Source organism: Diadema antillarum, unplaced genomic scaffold (assembly GCF_040938485.1).
Source record: "Diadema antillarum isolate AM-2024a unplaced genomic scaffold, OU_Dant_1.0 seq00001074_RagTag, whole genome shotgun sequence".
NCBI classification, from domain to species: domain Eukaryota; kingdom Metazoa; phylum Echinodermata; class Echinoidea; order Diadematoida; family Diadematidae; genus Diadema; species Diadema antillarum.
Genome location: NW_027271898.1, coordinates 22,954 through 50,471, shown reverse-complemented (window position 1 = coordinate 50,471; position 27,518 = coordinate 22,954). Strand labels below are relative to the sequence as shown.

Sequence of the window (27,518 nt, the reverse complement as noted above, 5' to 3'; positions counted from 1 at the left end):
ATGTCACTTCCTATGAGCAGTAACTTGCTTCCTTGGAAAGCAAACATAAATCATTTGTTTGTGGTGCCCCACAAAATACAGGGGGAAAAGAATGTTTACATATTCAACATTCTCTTCGAAAACACATGAGCAGAACAACTTGCCCCTTGGAAAACAAAGATAAATCATTTGTTTGTGGTGCTCCACAAAATACAGGAGGAAAAGAAATGTTTACATATTCAACATTCTGTTCCAAAACACATGAATGTCACTACTTACGGGCAAATCCTCATCTTCCCCCACACTAGAGGAATGTACTGTTTCAATGATGGTTACATAATTGGATACCCTGTTTCAAAGATGACAGGTGCGACCACTTGATTTAGAGTGGAGTCCTTCGCCTGATGGGGGGACGGTATACTCGTGAAAGAATGACAGTTACATCACCGGGTACCCTGCTGCGAAGAACACGAAAATGAACCACCCCACGATGGACATGCCTCCGGCCATCTGGAAAACGATGCTCCACTGACCGGTCTTGTGGAGGATGACCCCAACGATGTAGCTGGCCAGGAATCCCTGCAGTCCAGCCAGTCCATTGGTGATGCCTACAACACACCAAAATATCAAATTAAGGAGATCAAAACTATGAAGACGCTAAATCTAAAACATTGTTTTTCTTTGCCAACATCAGCACAGACATCTACAAACTAACTGTGAACAGGTGTTGATGACAATCCTCCAGATTATCTGTGACCACACAGCTCAAAAACCCACAGGTCAATATAAATTTCTACTTTTCTACATAGTCTAGTTAAGTTCTAAGCTTTTTAAAATGATACATAACTTGTTAAAATTGGACAATCCTTACTCATGCAAAAAGTGATTTGAATAAGAGTGAGTTAGGAGATGCAGTTTCACAAAAAAAGGAGTAAAAAAAAAGGATTAGGGCCACTCAGGCATGCTGTGCAGTTGTATCAATGAAAATGCATTCTATTTCACAGTGAAAGCAGCACCTGTGCAAAAAATGTGACTCCACAAAAGAAAAAAGAAAAACTGCTAATATCTCGATTTCAGTTAATCTATAAGTTTTAAGCAGCCAAATTCTAACAATAGGTACAGAAAAGATTATACTCTTCCAGGTAAGACAAAGTTTAAAGATTTGTGTAGGGCAACCCATATTACATACTATTGGTCCATTACAGAGACCCTACTTAGTGACTTTCTGTGATATTGAGCTGGGCAGTCGCATCTTATCATGAAGAAATCTGTGTGAGAGCATCCTATTGTAACTCCCTAGTAGATCCCGTAACCCTAAAAGATGATTCAGCAACGCAAGAAGGCACTATCATGAGGCTTCTTGACTTTTATTGTTCGAGTCTCACGCAACTTTTGAGACCAAATTTGCAACATTTGAGCATATTGTTACGAAGTCATGCCCACTTTTGTAACTGCATGTCACCCCAAATGGACACAATTTTGTGATTTTGTGTACATTTCCTATGGAAAACAGTGTCCTGTCACGAAACTCATGAAATCCTGATTATTTTTTTTACTATTAATCAATTTGATTAATTTTATACTAATTATGGTAGAAAAGTGGGGGGGGGGGGGGGGGAGGGAAGGGGGGAATCCGCCCCTCCCCCCTCCAGTTTTAGCATTTAGCCCAAAAAAGGCCCAGCCTGATTAGGGTTTATAACTATTATGGTCAAAGTATGGGGAGGATAATAACCAGGGCCCTCTTACATAAAAAAGCTGCTATGATGGCAACTCTTGCTGCAGTGGCAAGTGCCATGGCAATTACTATAATGTACAAGAATACTGCTTCCTGGGGGGCATTTCATGAAGCGTTTTGTCTGACAAATTGGTCGCTCAAATGTGCTCTCAGCCAATCAGATGCAAGGATGTCAGTAGCTTATAACAGTTTGTCAGAAAAATAAATATCTGACAAAATGCTTCATGAAATGCCCCCAGATTGCTACCAGAAGTTGTCACTCTAACGAGAATTGTTATCCTTACAATCCATGTTCTCTGAAATGAGGCCCTTACTACTCATCAAACACCTAGACAAGTTACGGCTATGAACACTGACACACAAAGGTAAAATGAGAGATCAGAGAGCAGTATAAGTGTGAATGGAAGGATCTATCTCACCCCTTTATGCCAGCTACCCAATTAAAACGGCACGAGTGGCTACATTAAGTAGCAATAACATCCACCTTTTTCAAAACCTATGAATACAGATTCTACAAGACATTATGCAGCATGGCTTCAGATTGTAATAAGCATTTTATTCTGCAGCACAAGAGGCAGAGGAAAGTGAAACAGAGTTGTTATTAAGTTTACTGCCAAGGTGAAACTATCCTCCTTGATGTCTACTGGACACTGATTTACTCCAAGTGGGTTTTTCCAAGTTTGGGTAACAGAGACAAGACCCATGGATTGTACTCAGTGGAGGTAGTCTTCTCACAAGGCTGATAATCATATAAATTGAACCAGGTGAAGCTAAATGTCACTTAAAACAGCAGGCTAAGCAACTTGATGGGGAATTCAACAAATATTTATCACATTTGCTGTCAGTATGTAAAGTCTCAACAAAAATATGTGGATTTTTTTGGCATTCCAATATGCTCAGACAGTGGGGGGGGGGGGGGGGGGGTGGGGGGGATACATGACAGCTTAACATAAATTTTGAGAAGTATTTTCTTTTCCTCTGCCATGGTATGATCTAATACAAATAATGCACATTACAGAGGACATCAGTAAGAATTATCCATTCTGATTGTAACTTTCCAAACACACAAGGTGATGCTGAGTGTGCTTTGGACTGTTTAAATTTTAGTGACGGTGGAAAATCTTAGAAAAGCTTGACCAAGTACTGTGCATTATTTGTTTTTACAAAGCAGTAATTTTCAAAAAATTCTGAGGATGGCACCCACTCAAAGCTAACTGAAATGCTCACAGAAACAATTTGTGATACATAGGCAATGCAGAAAGGCCCAGACTGGCAATTGTTAGTACTGATGATTAGTACGCTTACAACCCAAGAAAGGAAAGTTGGGCCTTACAGAGTGTGTACAGTTCTGGTCAAGGTGAGGATTTAGCTTTTAACGTTTTGCGAGATATTCAGAAACCTCTCTATGAGATGTCAAGGAGTATGCAGTTCTAAGGGGTATCAAAAGTTTATTAGATGAAAATCGGTTTTGAAATGGCTTAGATATCCAAAAACAAGGTGAACCAAAGAATCCTAATAAAAGGCATGACCTGTCGCCTTTTATTATTATCACTTTTTTGGATATCTCAGCCATTTGAAAACCAACTTTCATCAAATAAACGTTGAATCCTTAAAATTACATGCTATTTTATTTTCCATTTAAGAGGTTTCTCATCATCTCACTTACATAGGAATGCTCAAAACATGAATCCCCACCTCAACCAGTACTGTACAGTCCCTTTAAAGTAAAACAAAAGACTGGTCACATGATAGCTCTTGGCCAGTCATTTGATGAGGATCCATGTCACCATTTTATAAAACACATAACACCTTTTCTATGAGATTCTGAAATCCCCGTAGACTTTGCATGGGATCTATCATAGTCCTGAGGGCAACAAGTCAAAAGGGAATGAAACCCACACAAACATAAGGATTGAGTGAACGCAGCAACATTGATAGATCACATCAGGAAAGTTCGAGGAAAATCACAGATAATCTGTTGAAAAGTATGAATTTTTAAATTTTCAGTGCAGCCATACCAGGATAAGAAGGGTAACTCTAATACAGTTCATGTCATGTATATTCGACAACATCAATAAAATACATAGAATATATTAAAGGACAAGTCCACCTTCATATACATGTGGATTGAGTGAATGCAGCAATATTAATAGTAGAACACATCAGTGAAAGTTTGGGGAAAATCGGACAATCCGTTCAAAAGTTATGAATTTATAAAGTATCTGCGTAGTCACTGCTGGATGAGAAGACTACTATAGTGTATGATGTCATATGCGTACAACCTGTTGTGAAATTCTCTTTTTATTTTCTTTATATGGTAACCATATAAAGAAAATAAAAAGAGAATTTCACAAAACGTTACTTTTTGAATTAAGTGCACATTTCTTCGACTTGTTACTGACATAATATGTTAAGGGTAATATTATTCCCCCTGCCTTCTGAAAGAGAGAAGTCAAGTGTTCTTTTGTTATGCGAGAAAATTGAGAATATGTTGAATTTTCTTTATTCTTTCTTTATGTCGTTGTACTCCTGTGACATCACAAGCTATAGTAGTCTTCTCATCCAGCCTTGAGTGAGCAGAAACTTCAAAAATTCATAACTTTTGAACGGATTGTTCGATTTTCCTCAAACTCTCAATGATGTGGTCTACTAATATTGCTGCATTCACTCAACCCACATGTCTATGAAGGTGAACTTGTCCTTTAAAAACAAATAATTTGTTTCAATGAAAAGTACCCATTCCCTCAATTTGTTATTGACATACTGCTAATGGTTATGTAGGTTTTCCCAGCCAATTTTGTAAAATTGTCATTCATTTTAATTTTTAAATGTGCATTCAAATTTGTATGTTTGAAGATGTGCAGTGACTTTGGTCACACGATTTCACATTTAATGCTTTCACATATGTTTTAGGCACCCAAATCCCTGGTCACAAGTTCAAAGTTGGATGTAAGCATTCATTTTCCAGTTTGGGCATGGATTATCAAGTTTGTGCATTCAAATTAGTGCAATGGGCTCAATAAGCACTTAAAAGCACTTTCAATTTCGTTTTTAAGCAAGTGATTCTGACAATTGAGCAATCAATTTTTCTTATGCATGTATAAATAGAAAAAAAAATAGGCAAGAGTAATCATATCAAGCTAATCATTGAATGTTACAGGTGGAGATGAAGCTGAAAACCATTGTCAAAATTGTATGTGCATTCAATGAAATAGAATGCCCAAATATGAAATAGTTAGGTTGCCACATTAGTCAATTTGAACGCAGAAAAACACTTTTGAATACCGGTAACGGCATTTCGATTCCTGATCACATTTGATGAACATAAATGCTTCTTACATGTATACGAAATTGAATGACAAAGCAATGAAACTGGCTATGAAAATCTAAATTAGTTCCCATGCTTTCTGAAAGATGTAAATCAAGTGCTCTTTCATTATGCTAGAAAAGTGAAAATATGTTGAACTTTTTTTAAATATTTTCTTCATAGCATTAGTCACACACTTGACATCACAAAGTGTTGTTGTCTTCTCATCCACCAATGGGTGCACCAAAACTTTAAAAAAACCCACAAAAAACAACATATCTTTTTCTCTCAAACTATGCTTATGTGTTCTATTCTTGCATTTCCTTAATTACTCATTCATAGATTTGGCGTTCTTTTCCTTAACAATAACAGGGAGAACACACACAGAAGGGACTCACCAAACACAAGCCCTGCATGGTCCGGCGTGATGTCCTGGGGATTGACACTGATAGAGCCGTTGCACATGGCCTGTGAGCCGACGATGACCACCATACAGGCCAGTGCCAAGTGGTAGCTGTGTGTTTTGGTCACCAGGAAGGACGGGATGGCGATGCCCACGTAGGCTATCGTCTGTTACCATGGAGACAGGAAAGTGGCAGAAGAATTTAAAACTTGATGCTCTGAACCTCAGATATGAAAGAGCAATGATAGAGCTGCTCTTACTCTAGTGTGATATGGTGGTATCTCCTTAACAAAATTCTTAAAACCAGCAATTTTTTCAAAACCATACTGTATACGCTATATATTTCGCGGGGGTTTTATTTTCGCGAATTTCGCGAGTCGGGAGCTATTCGCGAAATTAACAACACGCGAAAATATTACCTTCCAAAATGAATCCCTTGCCTTGATGATACGAACATTTCAGTACTAGTACTTGTATACCATGTCACGGCTTACCGAACAGACCATACTGGCTATTAGCTTGTTTACGCACGTCCACGTCTACTTACGAATACTGTAAAGAGCCAATCCATTATCGCAAGGGGACCACTCGTCAGAAATCTAGCGCGATGGACTTAAAGGGATCATACAGTTTTGGTTGAGACCTAATTTCGGGTTTACTAACAATTTTTGGTGAAATGATGAGAAACCTCTTGTGAAATATGAAAGAGTTTGTATTTCTATGAGGAATTCAACATTTATTTGATGAAGATTGGTTTTGAAATGGCTGAGATATCCAAAAAGAGCGATTCTAATAAAGTGTGGGACCCACACTTTATTACGATCGCTTTGTTTTACTTTGTTTTTGGATGTTTCAGTTATTCCAAACCCGATTTTTATCAAATAAACTTTGAATTCCTCTTAAAATAGTATGCTCTGTACTATATCATAAGTGTTTTCTTGGCATCTCCCAAAAAGTTAAAAGCCCAATTCTTATCTCCACCAATACTGTACCATCCCTTTAACCACTTCAAAAATGTTGAATTCTAACTTACTGGTTTGCAGAGTTTGGCAAGTCTTTTTCATGCAGTGTATAACTAGTATCATTCTTATTTGCAAGTAAGTTAAAAATTCACACTTTCTTTGCCACTTCATATTTTCTCTGGTCCCCCAATCGCGAAAATGTGTGACAGCGGCAATTCGCGAAAATTTATGTACACGAAAATTATAGCGTATACAGTATTTTACATACCGGTAAATATATCATTTACTGATATTGAAAATGTATAGATATACAATGTAAATACAAAGGCAGCCCTAAATTACAGCTGTATGTCAAATTGATCAATACACATACATATTGACACAAATCTGAATAGAATTTCACATTCAGATGTGTGCATACACACCTGACACACTAACATAGATTTGTAATACTAAGTAACCAGTACGTGGTGAATTCATATGTATATCAATGTGCATTCATACAGATTATAGGCATGATGCGAGTATGTTTTGGGAAGATAAAATTTAGATGTAGAACTACAACCACTGAATACATCTATTTTTTAAATTTTGGATAATGCAGGTCAGCAGCTTGATGGGCATACATCGGGTAAATGCCCACAAACTGTTTCCAACTAAATTACAAAAAGGATAAGTTCATTGATTTCAAAAACAAATTGAGACTATTAAAATTGGTGCATTTGCTCAAATACAAGCATGTCTAAGACACAGTTCAAGTGTAAATTATTTTATAACACATAATGACTGGTTTATAATTGTTTCTGGGGTGACAAGACTTTGTATCTACAAAATGTAAAATGTTCAGGAGAGCAAAAAACAAAACAAAACAACAAACAAACAACCCTCCCCCCCCCCCCCCCCCCAAAAAAAAAAAACCCACACACAAAAAAACAACAACAACATAGCAGCCAAAGCACTATATCAAATGGGATAGCCTTTCCTTTGACATGCCATGGTGGCTCCATTTGGGGGTAACACAGCTAGGATTTGGACAGGACATCACTTCACTGATTATCTGAACATTAATTTAAAAAAAAAACCATTTTCACCAAAAATTTGAGATATAAGGTCTTGCCACCCCAGGTACTAATTTACTGACAGGTATACCTACCACAACAACCTTCCTTGCCACTCCCACTCGAAAGCCTTTCTCAATTAGCCAATCACCAAGCCAGCCGGATCCCACAGAGGCGATGAAAGCCAACACCCATGGAAGGACATTAAACACCCAGCCCTATACAGAGTGTAAATCAAGCCAAAGCATGAGGAGATAAATTTCAAGGGCCACTTCTCGTGACTAAACCTGCTGGTAAATTTTATCTTTTAAAATCATTCCTGATGTCCTCACCATAATAAGTAGCAACCTTTAGATTAACTGTGTAAGGTGTCTGAAGGGCCCATTGGGTCATACTGTTTAGACATTCAATGAAATATAAAGAAAGAAATATGTTTCTCTTTGACGGTAGTGATGATAGGCAAAACCTCACTCTATGTTTAGCTTGACTTTGCAAACTATTCCTATAATTATGACATCCACAAAATGCAGTAGGAGTCTGCCGTTCCTATGGACAGGAAGCAATGGGTCAAACTGAAGTGAGATTTGATATTCACTATTCAGCCATCAATTCAGATGACTTGCAAATGAGGTTTTCATTAAATCATGTATCACAACCAACACAATTGGATAGCAATTCATCACATCTTTCTGCATATTCTGTGTTGGAACACAGATATGAAATGCATTGACACTAGGACATAATGCTTTACATGGTTTATCTATCTACTTCATGCATTCAGGGAAGGAGAGACTATGGCTTACTGTACATACACGTATATGGCATGTATATTGTGATTTTAAAGGGTGTGTACAGTTCTGGTCGAGGTGAGGATTGAGCTTTCAATGTTTTGCGAGATATTCAGAAACTACTCTATGAGATGTCACAGAGTATGCAATTCTAAGAGGTATCAAAAGTTTATTTGATGAAAATCGGTTTTGAAATGGCCGAGATATCCAGAAACAAGGTGAAACAAAGAGATCCTAATAAAAGGCGTGGCCTGTCGCCTTTTATTATTATCACTTTTTTGGATATCTCAGCCATTTGAAAACCAATTTTCATCAAATAAATGTTGAATCCTTCTTGAAATTACATGTTCTTTCATATTTCATAAGAGGTTTCTCATTATCTCACTTAGGAATGTTCAAAACATGAATCCCCACCTCAACCAGTACTGTACAGTCCCTTTAAATAGAGAACTCATTCCGATACCTGTGAGATGATTTACATGATAATTCATGACCTAGAACCAAAACGACAAAGTGAAACAGAAGTATCACTTTTCTTGAGAAAAATTAACAATTTCTTATCCTTGATACCACTTAAAATGCATTTATATATCAGGAGGAAATTTCATTGCCTACTGTGAATTTTTGCTAATATCAGTCAACATGCGAGACTGTCGGTCACAAAAACAAACACAATGTGAAATATGTACACCACTTGTGCAGTACCGAAATAATTGGATAACTTAATGCATGATCTTACATTACAGGGAGGAGTGTCAATATCTCAGGGACATGAATACATCTAGTATTGAAAGAATGAGTGCCGTGTGAGGAGTGAAAGACGTTCATGTCACTTACCTTTCCTTCTGGAAAACTTTCTGTGAAATAAGTTGGTAGCCATGACAGTGCAGTGAAGAAAACAAAATCTATACATTGGTGTGATAACAGCATGCCCCTAGAAAACAAATGACAAAAAGGAAAAAAAAAACTACAATCAAAACCACAAACAGGAAACCGTTGACAATGTAACAGTTTATATAAAATTTATTATTGGAAAATTGAGCAAAGAAAATGGGATTCCATCGGGTTTCGAACCCGAGACCTCCGGATGCTAGCCCAGTGCTCTACTGACTGAGCTATAGAAAGCCCTCGTTCAGTGTTCGTCCCAGAAACCCTAAATTTTGTTTATGTTAGTTTAAATAATAAAAAAACAAGAGACCCGCGGGTCTAGCGCTCACCTGAGTATCGCAAGTTCACCTTTCACGCAGTCACTAATCTAAATCATTCACAGCTCTACCAAAATTTGACCAGGCATTCTCAAGTAGAAGATGAAAAATGTACAACAGGGCCCAATTTTTTTAAGATTCCTTAATGTGGGGGGATCGGGGCCCCCTGGGGCCCTCTGGGTGGGGCATGGTGCCCATTTTGATAAATTGAGATCCTGACCCCCTAGGGATGCTACCTGCCAAGTTTGACAAAAATCCATTATGAGGTTTTCAGGAAGAAGATGAAAATGTACGATTCAGGCCCCATTTGGACCCTTCCAACCACCCCCCCCCCCTTACCCAAGAGGGGCACCCCTGGATCTCCTATGAACAAACTTGAAACTACAGTCATTAATGTACTCACTCATAGTATTATCTCAGCTCTATATCTTCTGGTTCTAGAGAAGATTTATAAAGATTCCTTCATTTGGGGGGTTTGGGACCCCTGGGGGCCCCCTGGGAGGGGCATGGTGCCCATTTTAACACATTGAGATCCTAACCCCCTAGGGATGCTACCTGCCAAGTTTGGTGAAAATGGGTCATGGGGTTCTCAAGAAGAAGATAAAAATGTACAATTTAGGCCCCATTAGGACCCCTCCTCACCCCCTCCCCTGGGTCCCAGGGGGGGGGGGGCACCCCTGATTCTGCCATGAACAAACTTGAAACTACAGTCATCAATGTACTAACTCATAGTATTAACTTAGCTCTATCACTTCTGGTTCTAGAGAAGAAGATTTTTGCAGATTCCTTAATTTTGGGGGGTTTGGGCCCCCTGGGGGCCCCCGGGTGGGGCATGGTGCCCATTTTAACAAATTGAGTTCCTAACCCCCTAGGGATGCTACCTGCCAAGTTTGGTGAAAATGGGTCATGGGGTTCTCAAGAAGAAGATAAAAATGTACAATTTAGGCCCCATTAGGACCCCTCCTCACCCCCTCCCCTGGGTCCCAGGGGGGGGGGGGGCACCCCTGATTCTGCCATGAACAAACTTGAAACTACAGTCATCAATGTACTAACTCATAGTATTAACTTAGCTCTATCACTTCTGGTTCTAGAGAAGAAGATTTTTGCAGATTCCTTAATTTTGGGGGGTTTGGGCCCCCTGGGGGCCCCCGGGTGGGGCATGGTGCCCATTTTAACAAATTGAGTTCCTAACCCCCTAGGGATGCTACCTGCCAAGTTTGGTGAAAATGGGTTATGGGGTTCTCAAGAAGAAGATGAAAATGTACAATTTAGGCCCCATTAAAACCCTTCCCCACCCCCCTCCCCTGGGTCCCAAGGGGGGCACCCCTGATTCTGCCATGAACAAACTTGAAACTGCAGTCATCAATGTACTAACTCATAGTATTAACTTAGCTCTATCACTTCTGGTTCTAGAGAAGAAGATTTTTACAGATTCCTTGATTTTGGGGGGTTTGGGCCCCCCTGGGGCCCCCTGGGTGGGGCATGGTGCCCATCTTAACAAATTGAATTCCTAACCCCCTAGGGATGCTACCTGCCAAGTTTGGTGAAAACGGGTTATGGGGTTCTCAAGAAGAAGATGAAAATGTACAATTTAGGCCCCATTAGAACCCTTCCCCACCCCCCTCCCCTGGGTCCCAAGGGGGGCACCCCTGATTCTGCCATGAACAAACTTGAAACTACAGTCATCAATGTACTAACTCATAGTATTAACTTAGCTCTATAACTTCTGGTTCTAGAGAAGAAGATTTTTACAGATTCCTTGATTTTGGGGGGTTTGGGCCCCCCTGGGGGCCCCCTGGGTGGGGCATGGTGCCCATTTTAACAAATTGAGTTCCTAACCCCCTAGGGATGCTACCTGCCAAGTTTGGTGAAAACGGGTCATGGGGTTCTCAAGAAGAAGATGAAAATGTACAATTTAGGCCCCATTAGAACCCTTCCCCACCCCCCTCCCCTGGGTCCCAAGGGGGGCACCCCTGATTCTGCCATGAACAAACTTGAAACTACAGTCATCAATGTACTAACTCATAGTATTAACTTAGCTCTATCACTTCTGGTTCTAGAGAAGAAGATTTTTACAGATTCCTTGATTTTGGGGGGTTTGGGCCTGCATTAGGCTAGGTGTGATTATCGAATGTACCCTGGTGGCCAGCAAATGACGATCAAGTCAGTCAAACCAACACTACACTTGTATTTCCCCACGCTGTATGGTCTTTGATGTAGCTAGCCAGTGCAAGAACACAGTAAATACCAGAGTTGTGAAGATACTGATACAGATATTGGGGCAAGCACAAAGTTTTGAACCAACTTTTTTTTCCTTCATGTTTCCCCCCTTCAAACCCACAAAGTCAACTATGCAAAACCCCAAAAATAATGACTGTTCAGAGATGTACACACTTTCACTTCATTTCTGCAACTTTCCAACACTAGTAAATATTTAAAGACACCCCAATGCAATGGCAACACCATTACTTGATTGAACCAAGTTTTATAAATGTGTGAATCATAGGTACTGTTTGTTCGAATGATTGCATTTTATAAGGCCCTTGAGTTACAAATTTTCTTTATCATTTTATTTTCTCTTTTTTTATATCTTTTTGGGCAAGTTAAATTCATGTTTGGGCAAGTGTTCTGTTACAAATTGAAAATCTGCTTGCCTGACTAGGCAAGTGGTGAAAAAAAAAGTCACATAGCACACTGCATGTGAGCAGGGAGGTGAGTAAAAGTCACTAATCTTACCCACTGAACCACATCAGCTTCTAATTCACAACAAACAAGGCCTACAGGGAAAAGTTACAATGATCCTGGTGTGACAATCTACTCCCCATCCCCTTGGAAAAAAAAAAGTTTGGGGAAAGAATTCATCTTTTCTGTTAACATCACATGGTTGGAGAGTTTGTATTTCAGTTCCATTCAAATATCTGGGATAGATCATGGGCTTTCCAAGGAGCTCATTCTGCCTACCAGATGAAAATACAGGTAAAATCCTGTACACAGTACATGTAGGCATTGTCATATCTGCCAAGCTGGATATTTTCTCTTGGGATATTACCAAACCAACCAAAACTCATAATGTCGAGTCTTTACTTTCTACATAAAAAACAAACAAACAAACTTACCAGAAAGGCACTTTTGACATTAATGTAAGGCAGGAGAATGGCTTGACTTGTTTCCCTGAAGACGACTTCTCTTCTGAGACAGATCCGTTGCCATTGGATACCAGTGGCTCCAGGTCGTCCCTCTGGTGCTCCATCCGCTTTGCTGCTGCTTCCCGCTGTCTGGAATGCTTGGAAAAGAGGCGCATGGCAACGGTCCAGAGGATGCTGAGCGAACCGAAAAGGTAGAAGACGGAGTGCCAGCCATACTGCTCCAGGAGTATGGAACCCACAAACCCATTTACCAGCGTCCTGCAGGATGATTGAAGAGGACCCATACACATACATGTAATGTGGTTTAGTTCATTCACATCATTGGTAATCCCTTTTCAAAAATGATCTGATATCTGTAAGAGGTGTATAGCGCCACCTCTAGAGAGAAACATTACAGTGAATAAAGTCTAGCAGTTGTACTCTTAGACCCGATGTAAAATGTCTTCAATCAGTATGATTCCCCACCATTGATAGTGAACCCGAGTCACTGTAGGGTAGCTGAGAGATCCAGCATACAACAGCAATGATACAATATCCATTACTCTTATTGAAAAAACACCCAAACAATTAACACACTTGATTGCCTGAAGGTCCACTGCAGTATAATGACATGAAAAGAAGACGATTATTGGTGAAATGTCAAGTTCTATCCTTTCTGCGTTCATGTCTTAAAAATAACCTGGAACTTCTTCTGGAATAATCTCCCTTTCCCTCCAGTAATGCATGTTCCTATAACTCTTGCACTGTCCCTTCTGGCAATCCTGTTTACATTAACTCATTGAATCCTGGTGTAGGTTTCTGCATCTTGTTTTCATTAACTTGGTGATTCTAAATCTAACTGTATATTAAGAAAGACTTGACAGAACTCATTCAATCCACTGAATCTGCATGATATCAGAAAAAAAAAAAATGGAAATTTCAGAGAGATGTAATAACTTCAGTCTTCTCAAATTGGTTGCATGAATTTCAGGATCACTAACGTAATTAGTGATTCGGAGGCAGTTGGTGATTCTGCAGTTGAAATTATACACAATTGTATATGACCAAAATTTCGTTCAAATGAAAGGGGTCTTATTCTATCTTCACTAACTCAAAACGTAGAAATTTGCAAGAAAAGATAAAACTATAAACCACAGAAATGTGGTGTGGGGGACTTGAGAGTTTATAACACATGTACATAACTTTGCATATTTGTTAACAGTATAGACCTGTCATTTGAATGTGCTATATGGTCAGTTTTACAGTAAAGGGTGTAACTTTGATGTGGCAAGGGTCAAAAATTAAAGTTGTGTTTCCATTTTTATCTTTGCTTTTATTTTATATAGGAATGTCTATATTTTCAATATTTTGTCATTCCAGAGCTTAATTCTTAGGCTAAATATGAAAAATGAAGTTACTATTATGGAATTTTAGATAAATTTAGGTAAAAACAACAAGAATGTTTTGGTCACCCACAGCAACCAAATGAAGAGAAATGGTGGAGGTAATGCAACTTTTCATTTGCTGTGAACATATATTTGAAATATCAAAACACTTTTCCCCCAACAGATATTCGCTCTTGCAATTATTTGGATGTGAACTTCAAATTTCAAGGTAAAAATGGTACCTGACAAACTATTTTTAAGTTAAAAGAATGTTCTAGAAGCAAGAGCCACTCTAAACATAGCCCTAAATAATCTCTTGGTAACAAACATTTATCAACCCAAATCCCAAAGAAATTTGATTATTTTTGACAAAGTTGAAATTTTCAGACTTGTGAGTTTCGGAGGCTTCAGTTAACAAACTGGTGTGTTTCGGAGGCTTCAAAACTGCTAACACAAAGTTCTAGTCCTGTATTCACTTAAAATAATAAAACTACAGTAAGCAACTATCACTACATGCTAGAATAAGAACAAGGCATCAATAAAATGTGAATAACAGTATACAGATGTACATTTTATGGCAGTGCATAATGTTTACCCTTCATACAAAATGTACTTATTATTATAAGGAAATTGGCTTCCACAAAAGTGAATAACAAACCGTGTACACTTTGAGCAATGCTCAGTTCGAATTTATGACATTACATGAGGCAATATGATTCTAAAGGAAACTGCAACAGTAGCAATAAAAGTACACTGATTAGGAACATCTTCTTTTTTTTTTTTTTTTTTGCGGTTTAAAGTTAGCAGCAACGCATGTTTCGGAGGCTTCATCATGACTGTTAACATGCAAAAATGGCCCATTTTAAAGGTGATATGAAGTACATTAATGCAGCTGATTGTTTCCAAATAACTAACAATGTTGTAACATGTAAAATAGTATTTATTTGTATGCAGAAAAAAGACTTTCCAACATATATGTTAAGAGACAAAGAAAAATATTTTAAATCTTTATGCTCAGTTGTATACATACACTGTATTTGCATATCCATGACTTTGGCAATGCAGAACATGATTAGGCTACACACATGAACAGCTGTATGCATTTGTCAAACTTTTCATCATAATGCAGTAAGAATTACTTTCAATGAGTTAGAACTGTAGCTATAGACTTAATGCAAAGATTATGTTTGCTTGCTTTATAAGTGCAGTATGTGGGATGTATATTGACATAAACCACCCATCATAATTGTTTTATATACATATGTACATGTGAAATCAATTTCAACTGTTGATGAGAAAGGGATAGAAAATAGACTATGTGATGGCATGACGGTTAGATTACAACATAGCATTGTAAAATATAGAAAGGGGAAAAAAGGTTTATAAACATTCTTTTGCATATATATGACCATGCCTGATATCCCCTACTATAGCTATCAAATGCAGTGATCATGGTTATAGAACAGCAATCTTAAACACCGATCAGCCATTCCATGTAAGGGTCATCATCAAACTGTCATCATCAAAATGGAGTTGGAATAATCAATATATTGGTGATATTATCATGGAGCTCAATAGAAATTGAAATGGTCAAGATCCCAGTCATCTTTTTGAATCGCCTGTTGAAAAGATAAATGTACATACCCTACCCATGACTGTGTACGAATTTGAATTAAAAAAAAAATGTTGACCAAATGTATAGTTCCCTATAATATTATATGATAGTTAGAATTTTACTTTCTTTTTCTGTGGTATACAAGTCACCCCTGTTTCATATCATTTTCTTTTTCTTTTTTTTTTAAATTCTTCAAAGGCTTTTTTTTTATAGTTATTTTATAAAATTCCAGTTTGTGTGACTCCTGTGACAGCTAGGAGGCCTGTTTTTGAAGGTACGCATTGAGAAATTGCTAACAGAACTTTTACTGTTTCTAAAAATGACAACCTTTTTAGCAAAAAATTGAAAAGCAGCAAATGTGTTTAAATATCTAAGTTTTTTAGAAACCCACAAGTTTGTTTTAAATAGTATATGAACCCACAGACTACAGTTTTAACCCTTTGAATTTCAAAATAGTTAGGGGCCTGTAACTTTTTCCAGAAAAGCCAGGACTAAACAGATTATAAAGATTTCAATCATTTCAATATTGTTCTTCATGAACATAACTTCTCCAGTCACCCACCCATATAAACTACATGTACCCCATGGCAACAGGCTATTTATAAGTAGAGGTCTATATGTCATTTATAAACAATCCTATCCCAACCATTACTGTCCATTTACTGCACTGAGAACTACATCCACAAACATGTCATAGAGTCTCACACATGTATGCGAAGAGATGTTTCGTAACACAAGTTACATTTTGTTTAATCAAAAATAGTCAAGTGGTCACTGCCAGCATGATAAAGTATGGAAAATAGGGTATAGTATCAAGATTGTGTTGCACCTTGCATGCCTCAGATCTGACATACAGATTGATATGAAAACCTGTCTGAATGAAGTAATCAAATGTCAAAATTCCGAAACAGTACCCTGTGATCCAAGTCACACCACAGAAATGATAATCTGCAAGATGTTAGCTATTGTCAAATCCAATCACAAATTTATTGATTAATTATTTTCCTCCAAATAAGTATTGGAAATGAAAGCCAAAGAACTTGTTAAGAAATGGAAAGCTGAAAAAGTCAAGATTTTAGTACATGGCAAAAACAAATGCCTTGTGAGTAACAATGGAATGGATTTGTCAATGGGTTATAAATGGACAGATGTAAAAGATTGTGTTTCGAAACTATTATACTCAGATGATAGTGAGTCGAAAGTGTAAAAATCCAAAAAGTATTTTCCACCATTTGCTCTGGATCATGCATAAAAGATACAACCTTAAATTCAAAAGTAATATATTTCTTAGTTAAGTGTATGCTTCCCTCTTGAATAACCATCTATTAAAGTCCTTGAATCTTCAGGACAGGAATAGTGTTCAGTTCTTTTAAAAAAAAGTGTATTTAACACTAAATAATCAATTGTTTGTTCTTCATTATCAAAGTCTAACCAGTCAAAAGAGTGATACAAATATGGTCACAACACTTCAACTTCTCTCAAGAGTAAAAATGAGTTATCCAACTTATGAACATTGATGTATCCACAACTACTTGCTTTGTTGCACTACTGTTGCTTGCACGCAAGCTGGAAGTCACTTTCATTACTCACAATATCTAGCCTGTTCCATTGTTTCAAAAGGAAACCTACAGAATAAATGCTTTTCATACATTCAAACAACTATCTACACCTTGCTTGAGGAATCATTAAGTCTCATTCAGTCCAAACAGTTATTTGATAGACTTAGAATTACAAAATTGTAATCAAAACATTCCATTTACATGCTGTTAACATAAAATGAAGCCTCCGAAACATCTGGAAAATTAATCTGGTATGCCTTATGTTTTTATGAAAATCATGTATGTTATGTAGAAAGTGATGGGTAAATTTGTCTTTTTTAGTTGATATACACTGTTTAAACATATTTGTGGGGCAACATCCTCATCTGCTAATATTTTATTGCTGAATGAAAAGGTGAGTTATGTGTGACACGTCTGCACTGTTTAAGAAAAATAGGTAAATCGTATAGTAAATCTATATTGGTGAGTAAACAAAGCAGCCAGAACACTGAATGTGATTAAATATCTTTAGATATGTCATAAGCGATCATTGGGTGGGTGAACAATAAATCTAATTTGATTTTGTCCAGAGAAAATCACAAAAATGCAGTGTTAACATCCTTTTGAAGCCTCCGAAACCACTTTTTCTCTATAAAGTGTATTAGCTCAAAAAATTATTGCAGTATCATAATGTTTTTATTATTTTTGTTGTCTGTCCATGTCTGTTGATGATTTCATGGCATAATTTGGGGCAGACACTCAAAGAATTTATCAGAAATGTCAAATTAGATGTTTTTGCTGTTTCGGAGGCTTCATGCTTCTCGGAGGCTTCACGTGTTAACGGAAAATTTGTATTGTCTCCTATTTTCAGAGAGTTTGGCGGATCTTAACTATTTTTGGTCTATTAGGTTAGGGCCCCATATCCTACATTTTGACATATAGATTAGGTCACTTCTCTTATCTATATTCATATTATTTGACTAAACACTTTGTTTCGGAGGCTTCAAAACTGCTAACGGAAATTTCACTTGATGGAATAAAATTATCACAAAATTTCAAATAGCCCTAGAATCAAGTAAACTTTGATGTAAGTCTAAAGTTTAGCTGTACCTTACTATTTTCAGCATAAAAGAAAGTAACCAAAACACATCCACTGATCATTACTGTCCATCAAAGTTTGTAAACAATTGTTAACGGAAAATGAAGCCTCCGAAACCTCAAATTTGAAGTCATAGTATTCTAAAATAAAGGGCCAGATACAAATCAAACTAATTTGGTCATTTCAATTGACCATACAACTATGCTTTTAACATAAAAAATTAGATCTCTGCAGTTGCTGTAGAAAATTATTAACATTTCAAAAATGGTATATAAATTTCAATGCAACAAAATAGTCATTTTTAGGGTACATATGTGACTGTCAAAACAAAACGCATCAACACCTGGACCTGATTATGCTACCCAAGGTGGCTACTCATAAGGTGACTCACATGGGAAAAAATCTTTGAGATCTGTAAATCTATGTGTTCAGGGTGGGCCAAAAGGCTAAAAATTGAAAGTTACACCCTTTACCGTAAAACTGACCATATGAGATAATGGACTGCCTTCAGCAATGTAAAAATGAACGAAAAAAAAAGTGATTTCTGAAATATTCCTGAAAATGAAATCATAATCTACTATGCATCCTACAAATGTCTGCATTTCATGCATATGAAAAACTATATTCTGAGCTAATTACCTGCAAACAAAATGAGGGATAAGAAGAGAGAGTGAATTCGAATATCAATGGTAAATTTAGAATGATTATATGGTGGGCATTTTTGTGCATTTGGTGCTCAACTTACTAGCGTAAAAATAAGAACATGTGAATATTCTTCTTCTTTTCTTTTTCTTTTTTTTTTTTTTGGGGGGGGGAGGGAATTATTAGAGCGTGCACAGATACACTGTCTCTGTCTCTCCCACACACACACAAACACTCACAGACATTACACCATAGAAGCAGATCCAGCTCATAGCAGATAGTTTCAAGACCACAGGAGTTTCTTTGCTACTTGGATTTCAGTCATTGTAGCTTCGTAATTCTGTGGTGTCTTGCACGACAGCCCGAATGAGACACAATCATGGTGACATTTTTGGTATATTCTGGTATGGAGTAGAAGCTCATTTTAGAATGTATGTATTCAACCAATATCTATCCATCTACAAATGGGTGATTCCTAATCCTGGATCGCAATTATCAAGACATGTTCTCATTCTTACCCAAATCCTGTGGCAGCAAATAAAGTTGCTATGGCATTTCCCTTTCTGGCGGCGGACACCTTTTCTCCGACTAGACTACTCATGGAAGGGTAATGAGGACCTTTTGCAACAAAGTCGGCCAGAAGGACAAGGTACCAGAACAGGAGAGAGGAAGATATAATGAAATATTTAACGCTCAACAGGTACAGTGTAAACTGTAAGAGATGATTCAGAATGGCAAAGATACCCTTTAGGCCTGAGCTCCATCCTTCATTTAATATAACTGTTTGCACTGTTTGGGCCAGTGACTAATGATGACTGATGGTGACTAATGATCATTATTCTAGCTTTATCTGTAAACCTACAATGATAAAATTCAAACTGGAAGATAAAATGTTGGTGGACTACAGGCAATAATTTCAAACTGAAATGAAATGAAAAGAAAAGAACACAACTTGAAGTTACACAATTAATATAGTAGTAAAAGTACTCTATGCACAGTCAACAAATCTCTTGAGATTGTAAAATTTGCATTTCAGTGGAAATTATAAAAAAAGCATGGATGACTGAGATTTAAACATAATTCTTGACAGAACAAGATTCCTTTCTTTTCTTTTCTTTTCTTCTACAAGAAATAAAGCATTCAGAAAGTTGATAGGGCTTGAAGGACATGGCTAATGGTACAGCGCTTTTCTTTCAGGATCAGTTTAGATGATCATGGAGACATTATAAATTTGGGAAAGTAAAGACATAAACAAAACATTTGCTTTGAAATGAAGAAGTAATACCTGGCTAGAAAAAGAAATATCTGTGGGTAAAAAACAAAATCTGGGATAAAATATGACGAAAATGGTTGGTACAAGCTCTTTACTATCCAAAATTTTAAGTTGTCCACATCAGCACTCACGTTTGAACTTGCACTTTGAACCGTACTGGGTTTCAATTTGCTCTAAAAATCAAATTTCATTCTGTATGTCCATTATGACCATGAATGTGAGAATGACCCCAAAAGCCTGCATCTCTTTAGATTTACATTACAATGAATGGAAAATGAAGATATGATGCAAAATTTTTGCACTTAGACAGAATGATTAAAAAAAAAATCTTTAAAAAATGGTGCATGAATCTCCTTCTTTGAGGAAGAGGTCATGCCATGCTTTAAAGAATAAGCTGGACGAGCAATGGAAGAAGTGTGTATTTGATTATAAGTAGCTATGTATTATGTATGTCCTTGGTCTCAAGCAGTTTTCACCCTTCCTTGACATGTGTAGGTCCCATAGATTTTTTTTTTTTTTTTTTTTTTTTTTTGGGGGGGGGGGGGAATTTTAAGATGCATGTTTGAATGAGACTAGCCCAGGCTATATTAATTGGAAGGATCAAGAGCAGCCGAGGATACAATCCTGATTGATAAACAGGCTCTGACCTACAGCATCGTTCCAGAAAAGTATATCCATGGGAAATTACCACATATTGCAGCAAACAGGTTTAACTTGATATACACACTATACTCACTCTGAGCTAAGCCCTGCAGGAGGCGCACAATAATCATGAGTGCCAGGGCACCCTCTTTTGACTCCACAAGGTAAGGCACAATGGGAGTTATCACAGTCAGGACTGCCCAGAAGAGTGCACACACGGTGATTACGAGATCACCGCCGACACGATCACTCAGACCCCCTCCTGGGATCTGCAGGATGGGGTAACCCCAGAAGAAGGAACCCAGAACCAAACCCTGCAGCATGTAACGGAAAAGACAGAAACATCATCACCAGGACCATCATATTAATTGACTGGATGCAATTGACTGAGTTTTTGAAGACACAACTGTGCTTACACTAACCAGTCAATAAAGTTGGCATTAAGAAAAATCAGATTCAGATCTAAATCTAAGCTTTGTATTATTTTTTACAAGTAATATCATCATTAATACTATTACTATCACCATTACTATTGGTATACGTTTTTCTATCACAACATTTTTCTCACAATTGTTGTAATTGCAGTAAACTCCCATTGAATTATAACGAAGTCCTCGGGACTGGCAGTTTTTTTTCACTACATCGAAATTACATTCTAACCTCACAAATAAACAATTACAAACATAGAGTGGATAATGTTGTGGCCTGAATTTTTATTTAGTTGCAACAAGAATTTTGTTATACCCGTGTTCGTTATAATGAGAGTGCACTGTACTATTCAAGTTTTCATGCCCAGATGGTACCTCTTATTTAAAGGGATCGTATAGTTTTGGTTGAGACCTAATTACAGGTTTCTAACATTTTTTTTTTTTTTTTTTGAGATGAGAAACCTCTTATGAAATATGAAAGAGCATGTAATTCCATGAGGAATTCAACGTTTATTTGATGAAAATTGGTTTTGAAATGCCTGAGATATCCAAAACAGAGCGATTCTTATGAAGTGTGGGACCCAAATTTTATTACGATCGCTTTGTTTTACTTTGTTTTTTTGATGTTTCAGTCATTCCAAACCCGATTTTCATCAAATAAACTTTGAATTCCTCTTAAAATGGTACGCTCTGTACTATTTCATAGGTGGTTTCTTGGTATCTTGCAAAAAGTTACAAACCCAATTCTCATCTCCACCAATACTGTACCATCCCTTGAACTCCTTATGATTTGTAAAATTCAACTTTACAGCTTGTTTTAGAGAAGAGCTTTCAAACCAATTGTCATTAATGCCTTTTTCCTCGTAAGTTGTAATGTATTCACCAGTTGTGCTTTATCCCAGTTGAACTCATCAGCGAGAGAAACAGCTACAATGGACATGGCAGTTCGGCAAGAGTAGGCGAGGGTAGTCCCAACAAACAGCACAAGAGTCCATTGCTTGCGCTCCCTCCTGAAATGAGTATACAAACACACAAGATATGATTTGATTATGCAACCTATACATAAATACACTGTATCATGCATTTCTCCATATTTCACTTGTATTGTAATGTTGCAAACTTGCGAGTTGGATCATTACAATGTATAACAAAACATACAATGTACACAGATAATCAAACTAGGACAAGACAAGACTCAATACAGCTGAAAAACAGATGGAACAAGGAGATGAAAACTCAAAATTGAGAAGTTAAAGCATGCATGCCATACAGTCTGGAAATAATATTCAAATACAGTAAGATGTGAAGCACTTAAATCGCATGAATCACAATGAAATAGACATTTTACATTCTATGTAATGTATGCAATGCCAATAGGCATTTTACATTGCATGCTTAGAGAATAGTGGACACTTGTTGACATGCCCATTATTAGGACATGATATTTTAAGTATCAAAGAATATTTCTACATATTATCTCAAAAAATCAATCTCAGTTGCTATCATTTGTAGGGTAATAATCCTTAATTGCGACAAGACTAGGTGCCTACATGTATATGCTGCAGGGGCAGTTTCAATCATTGATAAAAACAGCTAGAGAGTATAAGTGAGGGTACTCTTGCACCTCATTGGGCCTTTTCATCAATAAATGAAATGGCTCCTGCCGCGAATAATAGGCACCCTGTCAGCTGTTGCAAACAGGGATCAAGTTTAAATTCTGCTATCAATTTTAATATACACTACATCTACATTGGTATATTCTGGAAATTAAATTTTGATTGCTTTTAGAAAGAATGTGAATTGTTTTGAGAATGCTTTACATTTCTAATTCTGGGCCCTGTTTTATGAAGAGTTATAACTGATTATATAGTTGATTTCAATCATAAGTCTATGGCAGCCTGTGGCTGTGTGTTAAGGAAATTTAAAATCAATTTATCTTAATGGGGCACTGATCTTCCAACAAGTCTGCTGAAGAAGCAACAAACAACTCTCTCATATTGAAACTATGGCTATGCTATGCACTCACTCACAACAGCAACATCAATACAATTTACAAAATACATAGACCCTGCTATATCCGATCCCTTACGCAGAGACTCCAACCCTAAGCACCTTCTGATCTGGAGATTCTCCCGCCTGAAACCCCTAGCAAACGGGAGACTCCAACTTGATGTGCGCGAAGCGCATATCACGAGCGCTAAGTTCCTTGTGGCCGGGGTCCAGGGCCTGCTTGGGCCCTGGAAGCTCTATTATAATTAGGGTTCTTGATGCTCTCTCTTGCTATCTAAGGCTTATTTTTTAACATACGGAGACAAAAAGTAAGAAATCATTTCAAACAGGAGACACAGAGCCAGGGTGGGAGAAATTAAATCTCAAACGAGAGAACGGGAGATTTTGCAAAAGTGGGCTTTCGGCGGGAGATCTCCCGTCGAAAGCGGGAGAGTTGGAGTCTCTGCTTACGGAGAGTTAACATCACACTTCAGCATGGTCATGGAACTTTGTGAGACCTGTGCCGTAGGCCTCCTACGGTACTGCACATGATAATGTGGTGTGTGTTTGTTGTTTTTCTTGTTCACTTACTCTGACCACTGTGATGAATGATTTGGAGATCTGGCCCCTGGCCGAGGCGATGAGCTGGCACTGCCACTACCAGATTTTTTCGTCATTTCAGCAAAAGGAAGTCTGCCTACCTCTCTACGCTGACCGTTAGTAAGCCCCGACCCCTGGGTTGCTTAGCAACGGGAATGTTTCCTGCAGTTGTTGTAAGGTGAGTTTGTTCCCGTGGGAAAACGCCGCGACTGTTGGGGGTTGGTTGGGGTAAAAAGGGGCACGGGTCCCACGTCACACCTCCTGGATCCAACAGCAGCTACCACCACGCCACGCCGGCAGCTCCGGCGGGTATCTCATTGAGGTGTCGGTAGTAGGCTAGGCACGGCCTCAGATGCACTTCAACAGGTTTGTCTCTTATCGATCAAGATAAAGATCTCCTGAGTTTTTCCAACAGGCTTAATGTCACATCATCCCGAGATGAGCACACGTAGGACAAATCTAACAATTACGGTTATGAAAATGAATGTGATTTAAGTGTCTTCTTACGACCTGCCAAGAATTCAAGATCATCACTTTCGCATCGGCTTGATGTGACGTGCGCGCGCGTGCGTACTCGTCCATAGAGATTATTAGTATACATCTCTATGTACTCGTCTCAAACTTGCGCGTTATTAGCACTGAAGAAGCACGCATACACTGATCACGATCCCACCCCCCCCCCCTCTTTCCCAAAAGTGTAAACCACTAGTACTTCACCAACATGTACAAAATACCTCATCAAATCCGAAACGAACACAATTTGGAGGCGCCACATTTTGAAATAATCCTCGCAAAATTATGCAGACTCACAGCATAGTAAGATGAGAATACAATTGCATAATTTGAAGCACAATTTGCGCTTCCATGAGCAATTTCACTTGGACAATTTGGCAAAGCAGATTATGGTATCATTATCATAGATATATCCGTGTTAGTTGTATTGACTTTGGACAAAATAAAAGAAAGTTTCAAAAGTTTAAACTTCTTTTTGTTTTCCCTTCAAAGACACTTATGCAAACTGGATGCTAGAGTGTCATTGTCAATCCTTTTTTTATGTAAAAAAAAAAAAAAACCACAAAGCAGACTTTCCACAGGATTGGAAAGATGCTAACATTACCCCTCTTTTCAAGAAAGGTTCTCGTGTAAACCCGAACAATTACCGTCCAGTGTCTTTAACCAGCCATGTCGTCAAGGAGCTCGAGCGAATCATGTACGATCAGTTAATGGAGCATGCAGTGGTTAACAATTTGATATCATGTCACCAACATGGCTTTCAGAAGAAGTGCTCGTGTGTCACTCAGCTTTTGGAGTGCCTTTTTGACTGGACGCAAGCATAATAGATTATGATGACAAAGTATAGAGTCGACATTATTTATTTAGATTTTCAGAAAGCATTTGACACTGTGTCCCCCACAAGTCACTTCTACAAGCTTAAGCATCTCGGAGTACGTGGTCATGTTTTAGCCTGGATAGAATCCTTTCTAAGTCGGCGAAGACAGAGAGTTGTCCTTAGAAATGGTGTTTCAACTTGGAAGAATGTGACAAGCGGAGTTCCGCAAGGGTCTATATATATAAAAGGCCCTTTGCTGTTTTTGTTTGACGTCAATGACATTCCAGACACCGTCTCATCCACTGCCAAGATGTTTGCTGACGACACTAAAGTTTAGGCCTATAGGAAGATTCTCACTAAATCAGATTGCGACTCTCTTCAAAATGACCTAAATGAACTGGCAGCGTGGTCGAAACGCTGGTTGCTTGACTTCATTGCTGAGAAATGTGTTGTTTTACGCATGTACGTGCAGCTTTGGATTATCAGTACTCCCTTAATGGCATGCATCTACCCACAAGAAGTGTCTAGCCAAAAAGATCTGTGTGTTACTGTAAACAACATTCTCACTCCAGCAAATCATATCCAACAGATAGTCACAAAAGCAAATCAGAAGATTGCCACGTTTCGACGCTGTTTTACAGGATTCAGTGAAGTTAAAGTCACCACATTCTACCAATCTATAGTGAGACGAGCATTGGAATATGCATCCACAGTTTGGAGTCCTTTTACAAAGAAAGACATTGAAGCACTGGAGAAGGTGCAGACAAGATGCTTACGTTTATGTAACGACAAAATCAGACTGGAACCTCTTCAGGGGAGAAGAATCAAGACCGATCTTATAGATACCTACAAGCTTCTAAATGGCCATTACAAAACCAAGCCAGATATTTTCTTCTCTACTCCACCTAAAACACTAAGAGGTCACTCTTACAAGTTGTATCATAGACGCTACAAAACCCGACTTGCTGGCCACTTCTACTCTAATCGAGTGGTCAAGCCGTGGAACTCCCTCCCAGAGCACGTTGTGTCTGCACCCACTGTGGCATCCTTCAAGAATAGACAGAGCCCTTCCCACAGGAATAGAGGGCTAATCAACCAAGTATCCAAGTAAGTAAGTATCTTGTACTAAGGTCAATGGGAGATTTGCAATGCTCAGCAATTCTTACCATGTCTCTAAAATCACATTGAGTGATAACAAGTTCATTCATAGATCCTCCAGTGGAATGCACAGGGAATGCACTCACAAGGAGGAGATTTAATAGCATACATACTGCAGGGCTCCACACTAACTTTTTTTTTTTGGTGGCCCGATGGCCCGATTGGGCCACCAAAATCATTGATTTTTATTTTTTGGTGGCCCGAAAGTAAAATCTGGTGGCCTGAAAAAATATCAAGAAAAACATAAGAAATAAGAAAAAATAGATAGGTCCTATAAAACATAAAATAAGTATTACTGAAGTGATACAGGTACCTATATCTAAAACAAATGAATAGAAAATTCAATCATCTTATAGTATACCGTCATTCCGAGTTCTAAGATTTAGCAAATATTATATAGGCTTATAATCAGTTTAAAAGTTGATGCCTATTTAGGTGGTCAAAACTTATGTTTGAAATGATAAAGTGGGAGCATTTGCAGACACTTGTAAACATCCGACATTTGCTTTGGCATTTTGTCTTGGCATTTTGGTGGCCCAATCGAGCCACCAAACATTCATTTCTGAAATGTTGGTGGCCCGACGTGCGTTTTTGGTGGCCCCGGGCCACCGGGCCACCGTTAGTGTCGAGCCCTGCATACTGTCTGAATGTCATGAAACAGTCCACGTCATGGTGTGCAAGAAACATGGTTTGCACATAACCAGTCTTTCCAAATTCCGAATTATAAATGCCTTTCGAAAAATCGCACAAACCAGTGTGGAGGAGGCGTGGATTTTTATATACATAACTCATTATATTTTGATTATTTGACAGATGAAAATGATGTAGAAATGCAGACGATTAAGCTGTATATAGAAAATTTAGAAATCTCGATAGTTAACTACTATAACCCATGCAAAAAGATCAGCATATATGGAAACCACAAATGCATTAATGACGTATGTAACAAACCCCAAGAAAGTAATCATTGTTGGGGACTTGTGACTCCCACAACAACTTATGGGGCAGTATAAAAACAGATACCAATGGAAGAATACTTGAAGAGTTTTTGTTAAATACAAATTTGGTTGTTTTAAATGACGGATCAGGTACTAGAAAGGACCCGTCCTCAGGAAAAATGTCATGTTTGGATTTGATTATAGTGTCAGCTGAATATGGCTACCAAATGCATCTGGGAAATCATACCAGTGGAACACAGGAGCGACCATGTTATAGTTGGTACAAAGTTATTTTTAGGAAGTGCACTGAAATCCCGCA

At 38.0% G+C, this 27,518-nt stretch overlaps 1 protein-coding gene across 1 annotated transcript; it reads right to left on the bottom strand.

Moving 5' to 3' along the window:
- Positions 1 to 252: 252 nt before the first annotated feature.
- On the bottom strand, positions 253 to 23,871 carry LOC139743364 (voltage-gated purine nucleotide uniporter SLC17A9-like). The gene is made up of 9 exons (XM_071653849.1): positions 23,765 to 23,871; positions 22,068 to 22,194; positions 20,851 to 21,070; positions 19,360 to 19,459; positions 12,554 to 12,841; positions 9,070 to 9,166; positions 7,540 to 7,662; positions 5,420 to 5,591; positions 253 to 587 (listed from the first exon to the last, which is right to left on the bottom strand). The coding sequence occupies exons 1-9, from the start codon at positions 23,848 to 23,850 to the stop codon at positions 418 to 420; spliced, it is 1,383 nt and encodes a 460-aa protein (XP_071509950.1). The 5' UTR covers positions 23,851 to 23,871; the 3' UTR covers positions 253 to 417.
- Positions 23,872 to 27,518: the final 3,647 nt, after the last annotated feature.

Bases quoted from the DNA above. Each gene is read 5' to 3' on its own strand.
- LOC139743364 (XM_071653849.1), bottom strand. From the start codon at position 23,850: ATGACGAAAAAATCTGGTAGTGGCAGTGCCAGCTCATCGCCTCGGCCA. The intron at 19,460-20,850 runs GTGAGTATAGTG...TTGTTGCAAAAG, and splicing joins CCTGCAGGGCTTAGCTCAGA to GTCCTCATTACCCTTCCATG. The intron at 9,167-12,553 runs GTAAGTTTGTTT...TTTGTTTTCTAG, and splicing joins ATGTCAAAAGTGCCTTTCTG to GGGCATGCTGTTATCACACC.